The 16,248-nt window shown below is 44.4% G+C and overlaps 1 protein-coding gene across 1 annotated transcript in view; it reads left to right on the forward strand.

Moving 5' to 3' along the window:
• Positions 1 to 16,248, forward strand: part of LOC126412318 (semaphorin-2A-like) — a 786,039-nt gene that overhangs the window by 713,053 nt on the left and 56,738 nt on the right. The window contains exon 6 of the mRNA XM_050081839.1: positions 14,713 to 14,983. Within this exon, the coding sequence (XP_049937796.1) occupies positions 14,713 to 14,983 (271 nt within the window). The remainder of the gene's footprint in view (positions 1 to 14,712; positions 14,984 to 16,248) is intronic.

Genomic DNA, 16,248 nt, shown 5'->3' on the forward strand with positions numbered 1-16,248 from the left:
AACATGAACGTTTGAACTGACATTCGGTCACCCCACGGAATTTGTGATGTGCCGCAATTTTTTGGCCTAACTCCATACTGCAAGAACTAATTTGCAAATATCTGCGGCAGCCCCAGAGAAAATACGCGTGACGTGTGTGGAACTGTGAAAAAACAAGCAAAATATACAAACTGAGTAGTTCATGGGAAGATATACAACATCAAGGACACTGGAAGCGCAGAAGCGCCGTGGTCTCGTGGTAACGTGAGCAGCTGCGGAACGAAAGGACCTTGGTTCAAATCTTCCATCGAGTGAAAAGTTTAATTTTTTATTTTCAGTTTATGTGACAAACTCTTATGTTTTCATCACTTTTTTTGGGAGTGATGATCACATTCACAAGAAAACGTAAATCGGGCAAGGTAGAAGAATCTTTTTACCCATTCGCCAAGTGTACAAGTTAGGTTGGTCGACAACATATTCCTGTCATGTGACGCACGTGCCGTCACCAGTGTCGTATAGAATATATCAGATGTGTTTTCCTGTGGAGGAATCGGTTGACCTATGACCTTGCGATCAAATGTTTTCGGTTCCCATTGGAGAGCCACGTCCTTTCGTCTACTAATCGCACAGTTTTGCGATGCGGTAGCAAAACACAGACACTAAACTTATTACAGTGAACAGAGACGTCAATGAACGAACGGACACATAATAACTATGCAAAAATAAAGAAAGTAAAATTTTCACTAGAGGGAAGACTTGAACCAAGGACCTTTCCTTCTGCAGCTTCTCACGCTACCACGGGACCACGGCGCTCCTGAGCTGCCGGTCTCCTATATGTTGCTTATCTGGCCCATGGACTACTCTGTTTGCGTATTTTGCTTATTTTTTCACAGTTCCACACAACTTCTTCCTGTTTTCTCAATTGATCTGTGTTCAGTTTATCAAGGCCTATCCTCTGTGCCAACTTATAACTAAATCTGAGGGGGTTGCGATGGGGAGATTCCCTTGTCAGTAGCAACTCTTGACGTGTCGGATGTCGCTGTGTCCTTTTGGAATTGCCAAAGGCCGTCCGAATTAACAACGGACATCAGGTGATCAGACAGGGTAATTACGTACGTATCACCTGTCAGAGTCGTATGTAGAAGTATCAGGAGTCCCATATCACTCCTACTGCTCACGCCCCAAACTATTACAGAGTCTCCACCAGCTCGAACCGTCCCCTGCTGACATGCATGATTCATGGATTCATGAGGTTGTCTCCATACCCGTACAGTCTGTCTGCTGTAAACAACAGTCCAGTGTCGATGTTGCTCAAGCGAGGCGTAAAGCTTTGTGTTCTGCAGTCGTCAAGTGTACAGGAATGGGGCCTTTTGCTACGAAAGCCTATATCGATGATGTTTCGTTGAATGGTTCGCATGCTGACACTTGTTGATGGCCCACCATTGAAATCTGCAGGAAATTGCGGAAGGGTTGCACTTCAGTCACGATGAACGATTCTCTTCAGTCGTCGTTGGTCCCGTATTTGCAGGATCTTTTTCCGACCGGGCGATGGTGGAGATTTGATGTTTTACCGGATTCCTGATATTCACGGTACACTCGAGAAATGATCGCACAGGAAAATCTTCACTTCATCGCTACCTCGGAGATGCTGTGTCCCATCGCTCATGCGCCGACTATAACACCACGTTCAGAGTCAACGTAAATCTTGATAACCTGCCATTGTAACATCAGTACCCGATCCAACCACTGCGCCAGACAGTTGTTGTCTTATATGGGAGTTGCCGACCGCAGCGCCTTATTCTGCCTGTTTACATATCTCTGTATTTGAATACGCTTATCTATACCAGTTTATCTGGCTCTTCAGCGTAGTACATAACGATATTACTTTGATAGAAATGGCTGACAGGAAGTCTGTGGGCCCAAAACTATAAAGTGGACGTGTCTCATGAATTTTGCATCGTACCCAGAGAGGAATACTGCTCAGATTGATGCGTACTTTTGAAACAATGCATTTCGAGGCACGTTATCTAGCCCACTATCTTAACAATTTCTAAACCCTTCGTTTTACCAAAAGTACAATTTTTAATCAAAAACTGCATTATTTTCGAAGTTAGTCAACATAGTTTTTAAAAGTGTAACAATGAAAATCTCACCATATATTAATTCCGTACGATGCTTGAGGGTGTGGAAATGGTAGAACTGTCGTACTTTCAAAATTTTTGGATGTATATAATTCTTTGAAGCAGTCTGGAGGTTTGGGGCAACTAGACACGCTACACACTCTCTAGATCTGGGGTTCTCAAACCATCGATTGCGATCAACTCATCGAACGCCAAAGGTCGCACAATACTGATTCAGCACAGTACCAATATTTTTCGTAACATTGCCAAAGAATTGCATAGTGTTACAGTTTTCATATCTCCAACACAATAACAATCTCAACTGACGAAATATTAGTCACTCCTTTAACAGAGCTCAATGGTCGCATTGGAGCGCTGTAGATGGTGTAATAAGTAATAGCAGAGATGTCTGGTAAACTTAATGTCGAAGTTGGCGAACAAAAAGTAGACGAAGTACGGAGTTCTGATACCTGGGAAACAAAATAGCACATAACGAACAAGGCGAGGAGAACTTATAAACAGACTAGCGTAGACGGTGAGGGTATACCCGGCCAAAACAAGTCTATTAGTATTAAACAGCGCTCTTGTTTTCAGAAAGAAATTTCGCAGAGTCTATTAAGAGATGATGGGGCTTGCACAGAAGTAGGAAGGAGAGCTCCAACAAACCAGTCGTTGGACTGAAGACCACAATAACAGCAAGTTGGAAGCACAGAATTGTGTTGAAGTGCATCGTGAACGGTGGGAAAACCATAAAAGAAGACAATCGTAACGTTTGAGATGTGATTCTTTAGTAGGACGTTGAAAATTAGGAGGACTGATTAGAGAAGAAATGAAGAGGTTCTCCGCAGAATACGCGAGGAGAGAAACATGTGGAAAACACCTAGAAGAAAGAACAGGATGACTGGAGATGTTAAGACGTCAAAGAATAACTTCCATGGTACTAGAGGGAATTGTAAAGGGTAAAAAATATGGGGGAAGACCGAGGGCAGAATACATCTGAAACGTCCCCTTAAAAAAATTAATGAATGACTGTGCTGATAAACCTCTTACATTATGTGATTTTCAAACAGCTGAGCAGAACTGAACGTACTCAGACATTTCGCTCTTTACCTATTCTGATCGACACTAAACTGATACACAATATTTTTAGCGCAACACAATCTGACTTTCAAAAATTCCTACCAAAGAATGGCCCTGACTAACAATAACCTATACCTTTCATGAATCACTTACCTCACAAAAATCTTCGTTACTCGAACTACTGCAATACAGCGAGCGCCACTACTGCCAGCTAAATAAAAGATTCTAACTACTGAAGGCACGAACTACTGATAGGCATAGACAGCAAATGAAAGATTTTGATAGAGAACAGACAACGTATTTGCCTTAATAATATTCCAAAGTCATCATATATATATCAGTTCATGATATCCAATATTACAAATTTACTCTTTCTAATGGACACACGTCCAGATCGTCCGCTCTCAAAATTCTGCCATTTCTCTCCCCACATCCACCACTGCTGACGGCTCACCTCCAACTGCGCAACGCTACGCGCTGTTCACATCCAACTGCCCAACACTACAATAGCGACTATTCCAACAATGCCAACCAGTCACAGACTTCACACAGCACAGTCAGTGATTTTCATACAGAGCGCTAGGTGACGTTACCAACATAAAAACCTAAACAGCCTACTTACACATCCAACACATAATTAAGGACGTTGCGTGAAGATGATACTCTGAGATGGAGACAGTGGAACAGCAGAGTAATTTCTGGCGGCAGGCATAATATCAGTGAAAAAACTATTGACCACCCCCTCACCCCGCCGAAAAGAAAGTCGCGTAAACGGGTTAGCAGGTTGTCGAATGGACCTCCACAGATGAAGGACGTCAGAGCAGTAGCGTTGCGTTTGTGCCAGAGGAGTACACGCCATCAAACGCAGTGCGATGGGTCGATTAGTGGCAGACGTGCACATGATCACACAATGTACGAAGTTACCCGGTTTCCTGGCTTATTAATGAGGATGGGACCCACGTGTCTACAAAGAATTATGTACCAATCGCAGTCACGTAACACAGCTAGGAACAGTGCTCCTAAACAGAACATATCCACCAAGAAATGGAGACAACAGTCACGGCAGGTTAGCGTCAACCGGTTTCAAAGCCGACAGAAATTGCTGCTGTCAGTGAATGTAGGTCCATCTCAGGCAGTCTGCGAGCAAACATTGCGAAGGGAACTGCGTGTAGGGACAATTTGGAATCGGGTGCTCGGCAGAAGATCGTTACACGTATTGCCACAGACACCCGAGGTGACAAAAGTTAGCCGGCCCTAGTGGCCGAGCGTTTCTAGGCGCTTCAATCCGGAACCGCGCTGCTGCTACGGTTTCAGGTTAGAATCCTGCCTCGGGCATGGATGTGTGTGATGTCCTTAGGTTTAAGCAGTTCTAGGTGTAGGGGACTGATGACCTCAGATGTTAAGTCCCATAGTGCTCAGAGCCATTTGAACCGGTTTTTTGACAAAAGTTACGGGATAGCAATATGCACATATACAGATGGCGGTACTCTATCGTACACAAGGTATAAAAGGGCAGCACAGTAGTGGAGCTGTCATTTGTATTCCAGTGAGTCATGTGAAAATGGTTTCCAACATGATTGTGGCCGCATGACGGGAATTAACACACTTTGAACGCGGAATGGTAGTTGGAGGTAGACACTTGGGACATTCAATTTCGGAAATCGTTAGGGAATTCAATATTCCGAGATCCGCAGTGTCAAGAGTGTACCATGAATACCAGATTTCAGGCATTACCTCTCACCGCCAACCAAGCACTGGCCTACGGCCTTCACTTAACGACCTAGAGCAATGGCGCTTGCGTAATCAGCACTAACGAACCAGCAACGCGGCCTGAAGTAATACGGAAATGAATGTGGGACGTACGACGAACGTATCTGTTAATACAGTGCGGCGAAATTTGGAGTTGACGGGCTATGGCAGCAGACGACCGACGTGAATGGCTTTGCTGACACCACGACATCACCTGCAGCACCTCTCCTTGACTCATAACCATATCCGTAGGACCCTAGACGACTGGACACCGTAATATAGTCGGGTGAGTCCCGATTGCGGTTTGTAAGTGCTGACGGTAGTGTTCGAGTGTGGCGCACATCCCACGAAGCCATGGACCAAAGCTGTCAGCAAGGCACTGTGCAAGCGGGTGGTGGCTCCACAACGGTGTGGGCTGTGTTTACATGGAAAGGACTGGGTCCTCTGGTCCAACTGAACTGATCATTGACTGGAAATGGTCATGTTCGGTAACTTGGAGACTATTTGCAGTCATTCATGGATTTCATGTGCCCAAACGACTATGGAATTTTTATAGATCACAATGCTCCGTAGCACAGGGCCACAGTTGTTCGCGGTTGGTTCAAATTGGCTCAAATGGCTCAGAGCACTATGGGACTTAACATCTGTGGTCATCAGTCCCCTAGAACGTAGAACTACTTGAACCCAACTAACCTAAGGAAATTCACACACATCCATGCCCGAGGCAGGATTCGAACCTGCGACCGTAGTGGTCACGCGGTTCCAGACTGAAGCGCCTAGAACCGCACGGCCACAACGGCCGGCGTTCGCGGTTGGTTTGAAGAACATTCTGGACACTTCGAGCGAACGAGTTGATCATCTAGATGGCCTGAGATGATTCCTGTCGAAAATTTATGGGACATAATCGAGCAAAAGGTGGTCCGAAACGATATTAAGAAGTATGACGTTTGTCACCTCGGAGAGTAGCTGCACTGCTTGGGAAAAAAAAGCGAAGATTTTAGATCACCGATAGCCCAATGAGGCGTTTAATCCGCAATGTGTGAGAGATAATGGTTCGAGCCGGAAGTGGTTCAGATGGTTCTGTTTTTTTTTTTTTTTTACATCGCTTGGTCTCGCCCTTTCAGCTTACTTTGACTTTGAATCAAGACGTTATTTCAACATCACCTGTGCTGTACCCGTTTGTATATCAATATGATGAGTAGGCTGTTGTCACTTCTGTCTTAGCACAACAACAGCCGTGCTGACAAGGCTGCGCTCATACGTTCCTGGTTTGTCGAACGCTCAGGTTTATTATTAGACATGGGCTGGCGGGCTTAATCCTCCCCATCTTAATCACACTGTTTAGAACAGCAGGTGAAACGCAGCAGTCAATAAAACCGCAAACTGGTGGCTCCGCGACTTCTACTGATCAGTGAGCGGCTTCAACTGTTTGTGGCTGCCTCGGTAAACTTTTGGAGTTCCTACCTTGCCGAATTGAGGGAATTGCAGAATATGCCTATATTGCGTGAGATCTGGGACTGACTAATTTTTCATTACGTGTGCTTCATTTTACATTTCTTCAATAACTTTCAATAGTCTTATCATTTTTGTCGTGAGGTCCCAAAATAAATATCCTTACTGCCATCAGCAACGTAGCCCATACTGAATGCGAGTGACAAGATTTCGTTACAGAAGGTAAATATGTCGCCTTTCAGGATGGAAGCATTTAATGGGTAGTCTGGATGAACTTCCAGCCATCGCAGAACTGTAAAAAAACTGTCAACAGCACCATGATTCACGAGACAAGATTAAACAGTTTCAATTAATACGCAATTTAAATGTCCACTTTTATTGTTTGAGTGACGTGAGAGAAACACCATGATCGGATTACTTGATCGGAAACCACACAAGGTGAACGGTTTCCTCCTGAGCTCACTAACTGACCCATGCAAGTTCCTTGGAATCTCCGATAAAGTAAGATATCCCAAACAAATATTTTGGTCTCCATAGAAACGAAAAGGCTCATGTCCACTTTAGCCTACTTCCTCAATTCCTATTTTTCAATGAGAGTGTCCCGTAACTGGCTGTTGACTCTGGAAATTAACGTACGGGAATTGCGAAATAAAAACACCCTTCACACTTCAGCATTCTCGACTTCAGAAATCGCTACTGCTGGCAAAACTCTTTCGTGTGAAGAGAAATATAGCTACGATCTCAGACTAATTCTTCACATTCGAATAATTATATCAATCTGCTTGGAATACAATTCTTGCTTTAGGTAAATGAAAAACTGTTGAAAATTATCAGAAAGGTTTGTGAGACACACCCTACTTCATGACCTCAGAGCAACCCTTCGAAACTGTTAAATCTTTGAGCTAACCGTAGTCAGACATTCATTGGCTTGGACTTAAAACCTTTCCATTAACACCATTTCCGCCCATTACTGTAGAAACTACTACCTATACTTCGCTGTGCCTCTCGGCATGAACAGGCTGATCTCATTGGAAATGCACCAACAAGATAGGCCAGCCCAGAACGAGACAGAGCCTCACTGCTGGCGCCCTAGAGAGCCAACTGTATGAAATCAGCCTATTCACTAATTTTGGCTCACAAAGGATACAACGCAGTATCAGGAACGAGACAAAAATTTTTTTCGTGACCATGGTCATCCTCAGTCTCAAGGCCATCAGATATGACGATAACAATTTAATATTTATGGAATATTTCGTTGGTTCCTGGAGGAACATCTATATTAAAAACTTGAATGCATAGTAGCAATTTTCCACAATAATTATGGAACATTGATAATGCGTGTTTAAGTTTCTAATACAACAATTTAAACTCGAATTGGCTGAATGACCGTTACAGTTTCAAAAATAGGAAACGGTTTTCCCGAAATCGTTACCAGTAAGAAATTTTCCTTGATTACTTAAATTACTCAATAAGGCGACGTGTTTCGAAGCACAAACATGATCTTCAGGCAACAATGCAATACAAATTACTCAATAAGGCGACGTGTTTCGAGGCACAAACATGATCTTCAGGCAACAAATCAATACAAATGTACTCATAGGTATTAAACTTGTTCTTTAGAGTCTTGGCAAGTGCTGTGGCTTCCCCGCGGAGAAACAGGAGGATAACATACCGTGAGACAATATTTATATCGTCTGCTACTATGATATTCACACAGTGTTTTTTAAATAATGGCTGTCATCTTGAGGTGTGTTCAGTTAGATCCATTGCCGTCGTTCTTTGAGTCTTGGTAACCACATAAAACACCACATTATCAACTCTGCTCTGCAGTAGAAACAAGATGGCGGTCAAAACAACCCTTGTTTGAATTTAAATATCAGTTTGTCGATCCTGGTGTCATCTGTCACTTGCGATATCTGTGCATTCGTTGTTGGTGCATCTCTGAAGTCGGCCGACGAAATACACAGTCCAGTCACATTAATGTGACCTCCGCCTATGTTCGACGTCAGCGTGCTGTAACCAATCACAGAGGGCAGGTTGCAGCACTGACAGTGGAGGGTGGGGAGAGGGGGGAGGGGGGTGGACAGTGTGGTCATTTTAAAGACCACGATAGTTGGGCTTCTGATCAGCGTGGAAGCATTTACGAAACGGGTGTCTAAACCGTTCGCTTCGTTAAAATATACCGCGCATGGAAAAAGGTCTCTGTCCAAAACAGGCGCCGAGACAACTTTGCTGTACCACGGGCCAGAGGTGAACAACGGTTGCGTACAAGTGTTGAGCAACTGACCACCTAGATGAACCAAGGGACGACCAGTAGTGTTTCCTCAACAACCGCATAGCGAACGTTGCTGCGTATGGGCCCCCGGCGCCTGGTTCATGCACCCGTGCTGACTGCTTTTCATCAGCGTCGAAGATTGGAATTTGCAAGCCAATACTGCAATCGCACGTCTGCTGAGTGGATACAGGTGGCCTTTTTAGATGAATCGCGTTTTATGCTCCATCGGACGTACGGCTGTTGGCGTGTACGGCGTGAAACGTCGGAAATAAAACATCCTGCAACAAGACATGGAGCTTTGTGGTCTGGGCAATATTTTCATGGCACTCACTGGGTGATTTTGTTATTCTGGAAGGTGTTGTGTGACTGGACAGTGTATATTAACACTGAGAGTGGCTGTGATGATTTGGAATTGATACTATAAAAATTATGGCAACACAGTCCAAATGATGAAGCACATTATTGCCTGTAACAGGTACCTTCAACCAGTCCTTAACCACAAGTTAAAGGGGCTCGTTAAGCCGCTACCTAAAAGGGATGTTGCCACCACACCCTCTGATTAACGACTTTTTTGCATTCTCCCTGCACTGTCCACAGCCTTAAAATACCTGGTGACCAAAACGTCAGTATAAATTTGAAAACTGAATAAATCATGGAATAATGGAGATAGAGAGGTACAAATTGACACATATGCTTGGAATGACATGGGGTTTTATTAGAACCAAAAAAATTCAAACGTTCAAAAATGTCCGACAGATGGCGCTTCATATGATCAGAATAGCAATAATTAGCATAACAAAGTAAGATAAAGCAAAGATGATGTTCTTTAAAAGAAATGCTCAATATGTCCACCATCATTCGTCAACAATAGCTGCAGTCGAGGAATGTTGCGAACAGCACTGTAAAGCATGTCCGGAGTTATGGTGAGGCATTGGCGTCGGATGTTGTCTTTCAACATCCCTAGAGATGTCGGTCGATCACGATACACTTGCGACTTCAGGTCACCACAAAGCCAATAATCGCACGGACTGAGGTCTGGGGACCTGGGAGGCCAAGCATAACGAAAGTGGCGGCTGAGCCCACGAGCATCACCAAAAGACGCGCGCAAGAGATCTTTCACGCGTCTAGCAATACTTTGTTGTGAGACCTTAACTTTTCCCGGCGGATTGAATGTTGAAATAACTTACGGGCTTGCCGCCGGGTGACGTCGTCGAACACCGCCGATATTTCGACAGGAGCACACCCTGCCATTCTCAAGGCTCAAATTAAAGGAAGAAGAAATGTGCAAGCAAATTTAATACCTCGGTTCACAGAGGAGAAACAAGGAAGACACCATACACAGAACAAGTGTCAACACAAACAAAGATAACCAACATCAGAAATATCGGTAGTTACTATTAATCAACAGGCGAGGTAGCACTAATTCTGTCCCTCTGTTTTTTTATGAGAGACAGAGCCGGATTCCTAGCAGCATTTAAACAAAATCCACCATCTCTGTTAATAAGGTTGCTTGATAGTCTGATTTCAACAGCTTCGTTAATAACACTATCCCAATAGCTGAACGTGCAAGCCAGAATCTCCGTGTTATTGTATTCCATAGGACGACCGGTGTCAAGGCAATGTTCTGTAATAGCGGATTTGCTCGGCTGTTGTAAGCGTGTGTGACGCTTATGTTCAATACACCGGTCTTCCACAGTCCTGATTCTGTGACCAATATATGACATGCCACAACTGTAAGGAATACGATAGACCCTAGCCTTACGCAAACCAAGATAATCTTTTACGGACGCCAACAGGGCCTTAATCTTAGAAGGTGGTCGAAAAACACATTTCACATCATATTTCCGCAAAATACGGCCAATCCTGTTGGAAATGCTTCCTGCGTAAGGCAAAGAGGCCGTAGACTTAGGTGCCACTTCGTTGCTATCGTCACTCACCCGTTGCACAGAAGGCTGATGGCGCAACGCATGTTTGATTTGTCTCTCACTATAACCATTCTGACGAAAGGTGACTTCGAGATGTGATAGCTCAGCTGCCAAACTTTCAGGGTCTGAGATAACGTGGGCCCTGTGAACCAAGGTGCGAAGTACTCCTTCACGCTGAGCTGGATGGTTACAACTATCACCTCGCAGATACAAGTCAGTGTCGGTAGCCTTCCTATAAACAGAATGTCCCAACGCACCATCAGTCTTCCTTTCGACCAACACATCAACGAGGGGAAGGCATCCATTCTCTTCCACCTCCATAGTGAACCGAATATTCGGGTGGATTGAATTCAGATGTTCCAAAAACAGGTTTAAATTCTCACTACCATGAGGCCAGACAACAAAAGAATCGTCTACATATCTGGAAAAAACACACAGGTTTCAAGGTCACTGACTCCAATGCACTTTTCTCAAAGTACTCCACGGAGAATGCGTCCTGTCCGGCACCGTAAAGTCACAACCGAGGCACGTAATATCAGTTCTTCGCCAGGGCTCCGTACTAGATCCTAAACTATTTTCATCGCGTGTCTGTGATGTGACATCATGTACATCATTGCATGTACCACATGTTTGCTGATGCCCCGTCTGCATTTCCAAAGTGGGCACGGAGTATCGAGTTAAAGCTCAACCCATCCAAAGTTTAAGCGGTATTGGTTGGTCATTCTAGGTTTATTCACCAGAAAGATCGGCAACTCATACCATCTGTAATCCTAAATGGGACAAATATCAATTTCTATCCTTCAGCGAAGAGTCTAGGATTAGTAATAGATGAAAATCTAAATTGAAGTGAGCACGTAAATGCAATGTGCAAGAAGGAATCAGCATTTCTCCATACCCTACAAAAATATAAAAGCACCTCCTTCTTAACCTGAAAAAGGAACTTGTGCAACCACTAGTACTGTGAGGACATTGTCATGAAAGCTCATGACACCTGGAACTGGTTACGAACGCCTGTGTTCGACTCTTTGATCGTATTTCAGCATCATATGCATAGCAAACCTTGCTGCGTGCAGATAAGTACAGAGATTTCCACACAATCTATCTCCTCTGTTGTCTTCTCAAACTAAACTATCACTCATATCTCTCCTCTATCGTAATGCTCTGGTCTGAACAACAGGCAGAAACACCCGTTCCCATCTGAGCAAAATCCCTTCTGTTCCACTTCATCGCTCAACCACTTTCTCATGTCCTTTGCAATAGGGGGAATCCTACTCTAGAATTACCTCCCTCATTGCATTAGTGAACTGAATAACATCTCCAATTTTAGAAGACAGTTATTGTCATATCTACTGAAGCAGCAATAGTGACTACCATTGTCCCTAACATATCTACTGAAGCAATAATAATGGCTACCATTTTCCCTGTAGGCTCTCGTTACCCTGTAACTTTCTTTCCAACCACATCTTCCTCATTTCCAGTGTTCTTAACTGGTGCCGTCTCCTTAAATTTCCCTTACTCAGAACTCTCTGTATCAGAAAATATCTATTATGTATATCTATAAATTCTTTTTATATCTGCCACTATCGTCATCATTATTACCATTATAGTTATTGAAAGCAGTGGTAGTAGAAGTACTACAAGTATGAATTGTACTAGTTCCTAGTCAGTGCTATTTGTTCACTTTGTCTCTACAGACAGTCAAGTCATTCATTATTATTTATCATATTAAAATTATTGCTATTTCTTACGTAACTATGAGGAGAAAAATGTACTGTGTGTGAAACCTGGTTCGATGTAACAGAGGGCCTGAAGGACCTTATCTGATCAGATTAAAACATAAACAAACAGATTTTTAAAAATTACAAAATTATTGCTATTGGTGTTAACCAGCCATTGTGCAATAGTTTAACAATAGTTAAAACAGAAAATTCGTAATATGCATGACTCTATGTTCCTGTAGTATCATCTTCCTAATTATTTTATATAATTTTTATGTAGGTGTTATTAACAGCAAATTTGCACAGTGTCTCTCACTGTGATATATTTCGTCGACCGACATGAATGATGCATCAACAACATGAGCGGAAGACATCACAAGTAACACCAGGATCGCCACATCGATGCTTAAGTAGAAACTGGCTGTGTCCTGACCGCCATCTTGTTTCTACTGCACAGCAGAATAGACTGTGATGTGTTTTAATCGTCTTTTTCAAATTTATCAACAGAGTCTTACAAGACCGACAGAGTAATAGTAATGAATGTAACTGAACGCACCACAAGAAGACAGCCATCTTGTGTATGCAAAGTCAGTAATTATTTAACAAAAAAAAACTATGTGAAAAAATGACAAACAAACGAGGTCAATAACATTAGGTTATCCTTCTGTTTCTCAGCACGATGCGAAGATTGTAAAAATAACTTTAAATATCTACGCGTACTTTTGTTAAATGTTTTCGTATTGAAGATGCAGCGTGCAGATATCGTGTGCTTCGAAGCATGCTGCTTCACTAAATAATTTAAGTAAATCAAGAAAAATGTTTGACTGGTTGCTATCTCTGAATACACTGAGATGTCAAAAGACACGGGCTAGCGATATGCATATAGCGGTAGTATCGCATACATCGCATACACAAGGTATAAAACGGCAGTGCATTGGCGGAACTATCATTTGTATTCTAGCTATTAATGTGAAAATGTTCACGACGAGAATTTACATACTCTGAACGCGGAATGGTAGATGCGGCTAAAAATATGGGACATTCAATTTCGGAAATCCTTAGGGAATTCATATTCAAAGATCCACAATGTCAAGAGTGTGCCAAGTGTTTCAAACTTCAGACATTACCTCTTACCGCGGACAACACAGTGGGCGACGACCTTCAATTAACGATCGAGAGCACCGGCGTTTGCGTAGAGTTGTGCAGTGCTAACAGACAAGCAACAGTATTTGAAGTAAGCGCGGAAATCCACGTGGGGGCGCACGACGAACGTATCAGTTAGGGCAGTGCTGCGGAATTTGGCGTTAATGGGCTTTGACAGCATCCGATTGACACGAGTGCCTTTGCTAACAGCACGACATCGTCTGCAGCGCCTCTACTGGGGGCGTGGTCATATCGTTTTGGCCCAAGGTGACTGGAAAACTGTGGCCTGGTGAACTGAGTCTGGATTACAGTTGGCAAGAGCTGGTGGTAGGGTTCAAATATGGCGCAGACGCCACGAAGCCATGGATCCAAGTTGTCCACAAACTAAACTCCGTCCGAACACGCCATGATGGCCTAACGGTACTGACCGGCCGCCGTGTCATCCTCAGTTCACAGGCATCGGTGGATGGGGATATGGAGAGGCGAGTGGTCAGCACACCGCTCTCCCGGCCGCATGTCAGTTTACGAGATCGAAGTTATCAACAAGGCACTGTGGAAGCTGGTGATGGCTTCACAATGGTGTCGGTTGTGTTTACCTGTGGTGGACTGGGTCCTCTGGTCCAACTGTACAGATCATTGACTGGAAATGTTTATGTCGCCTACCTGGAGACCTTTTGTTGCCATTCATCGACTTCGTGTTATGGATGACAATGCGCCTGGCCACCGGTCTTCAGTTGCTTGCGATTGGTTTGAAGAATAGTCCGGACAATTCGAGCAAACGATTTGGCCACACATATCGCCCGAAACGCATACCATCGAGCATTTATGGGATATAATCGAGAGTTCAGTACGTGCACAGAATCCTGCACCGGCAACATTTTCGCGATTATGGACGGCTGTAGTGGCAGCATGGCTCAGCGGACTTTCAGCGACTTAATGAGTTCATACCACGCCGAGGTGCTGGACTATGCCAGGAAAAAGGATGACCGACACCATATTAGGCGGTATTCCATGATGTCGTTCATCTAAGTTTAATCTATACACACATAGTGATGCTGTGATATTTTTTCCTGCTACACTTAATGTATGTAAAATTACGAATCGAATTAATATCCAGATTTATTTCTATTATAACCCCGCTCTGTTTGCTTGGAAATTGTGAATGATTAATTGTGAGGTTTCTGTTCAGACGGATAAGCGTTATAACTTCGATGTGTATTTGTCGACATTGCCCGACACAACAGAAGCAAAGATGGTCCCGTGTGTTGCAGGCGAACCTGACGCACCTGTCGCGGCGCGACCACGTGCCCGGCGTGGGCACGGGCGTGGCCAAGTGCCCGTACGACCCGGCGGACAACTCGACGGCGGTGTGGGTGGAGCGCGGCAACCCGGGCGGCCTGCCGGGCCTCTACAGCGGCACCAACGCCGAGTTCACCAAGGCCGACACCGTCATCTTCCGCACAGACCTGCACAACCTCACCACCGGCCGCCGCGAGTTCTCCTTCAAGAGGACCCTCAAGTACGACTCCAAGTGGCTCGACAGTGAGTACTACCTTCTACCTCTCTCTACACATTCAGCTTTCCTATTCATTTCCTCAAGTACGACTCCAAGTGGCTCGACAGTGAGTATCCCCTCCTGCTCAAGTTGTATTCACATAAACACCTTCACAAAGAGAAAAAAATACTTGTCCCGTAACGCATTTAGTATTCAATAGAATTATAAGCTCACTAGACATAATATCACTTATCCTCTTAAAAGTGCGCACTAGTTGCTTTCGATCCTTGTAGATAGTGTAGTACCCGCCAGGGTAGCCGAGAGCTCTAAATGCGCTGCTTCCTGAACTCTGGTAGGCGCGCGCTGGCCCCGGATCGCTGGTATAAGAAAGACTGTGTTGCTGTCAATAAAGATACTCGGAAAAGAAAAAATCAGGAACACACTGAGAAACAACACTTCCTCTCCCGGTCTCTATAATACCGACCACCTGCCCTCGGCATAAGAACTATACTATGAAGTGCTAAATCTGAAGAAAAAGTACATTGCTGGTGCAGGCCAAGTGTTCAGGGCACATTGTACGACATGGGTCTCCACAGCTGACGACCTCTACACGATCCCATCTTGATTCAACTACGTTGTCAGTTATGATTGTAGTGGCATGGCACCATCGAAATTGCGTCGTGGAACAATAGCAGCATGTTAGAAGGTCGGATGAATTACGTTTCTCGTTTCACCACGTCTATGGCCGTGTCTGGATATACCGACTTTTGGCGGCTAAAAAAATTGAACTGCGTCTCGGACGCAGGCTGTCGGCGGCAGTATTTTTGTATAGCTGATATTCGCCTGGGCTTCCATAGGACGTGTGGTAGTAATCGAGAGGACCATCTCAACCGTGGACAACGTGAACTTCGTTGCGGACCACCTGCACACTTTCATGCTTTTTGTCTTCCAAGCCGGCCGATGTGACCGAAAGGATCTAGGCGCTTCAGTCTGGAACCGCGCGACCGCTACGGTCGCAGGTTCGAATCCTGCCTCGGGCGTGGATGTGAGTGGTGTCCTTAGGTTAGTTAGGTTTAAGTAGTTCTAGGGGACATGACTTCAGTTCAGTCCCATAGTGCTCAGAGCAATTTGAACCACTTTTTTCTTGTCTTCCCCGACGGCGACAGCGTGTTCCCGAAAGGGTAACTGTCCGTATCACGAAGTCAGAATCGTGCTACAGTGGTTTGATGTGCAGGATAGAGAAATCACGTTGCGGCCTGGCGATCAAGTTTGCTTGATTTGAACCCGATGAAATACATCTGGACCGCTATCA

Source organism: Schistocerca serialis, chromosome 7, assembly GCF_023864345.2.
Source record: "Schistocerca serialis cubense isolate TAMUIC-IGC-003099 chromosome 7, iqSchSeri2.2, whole genome shotgun sequence".
Classification (NCBI taxonomy): domain Eukaryota; kingdom Metazoa; phylum Arthropoda; class Insecta; order Orthoptera; family Acrididae; genus Schistocerca; species Schistocerca serialis.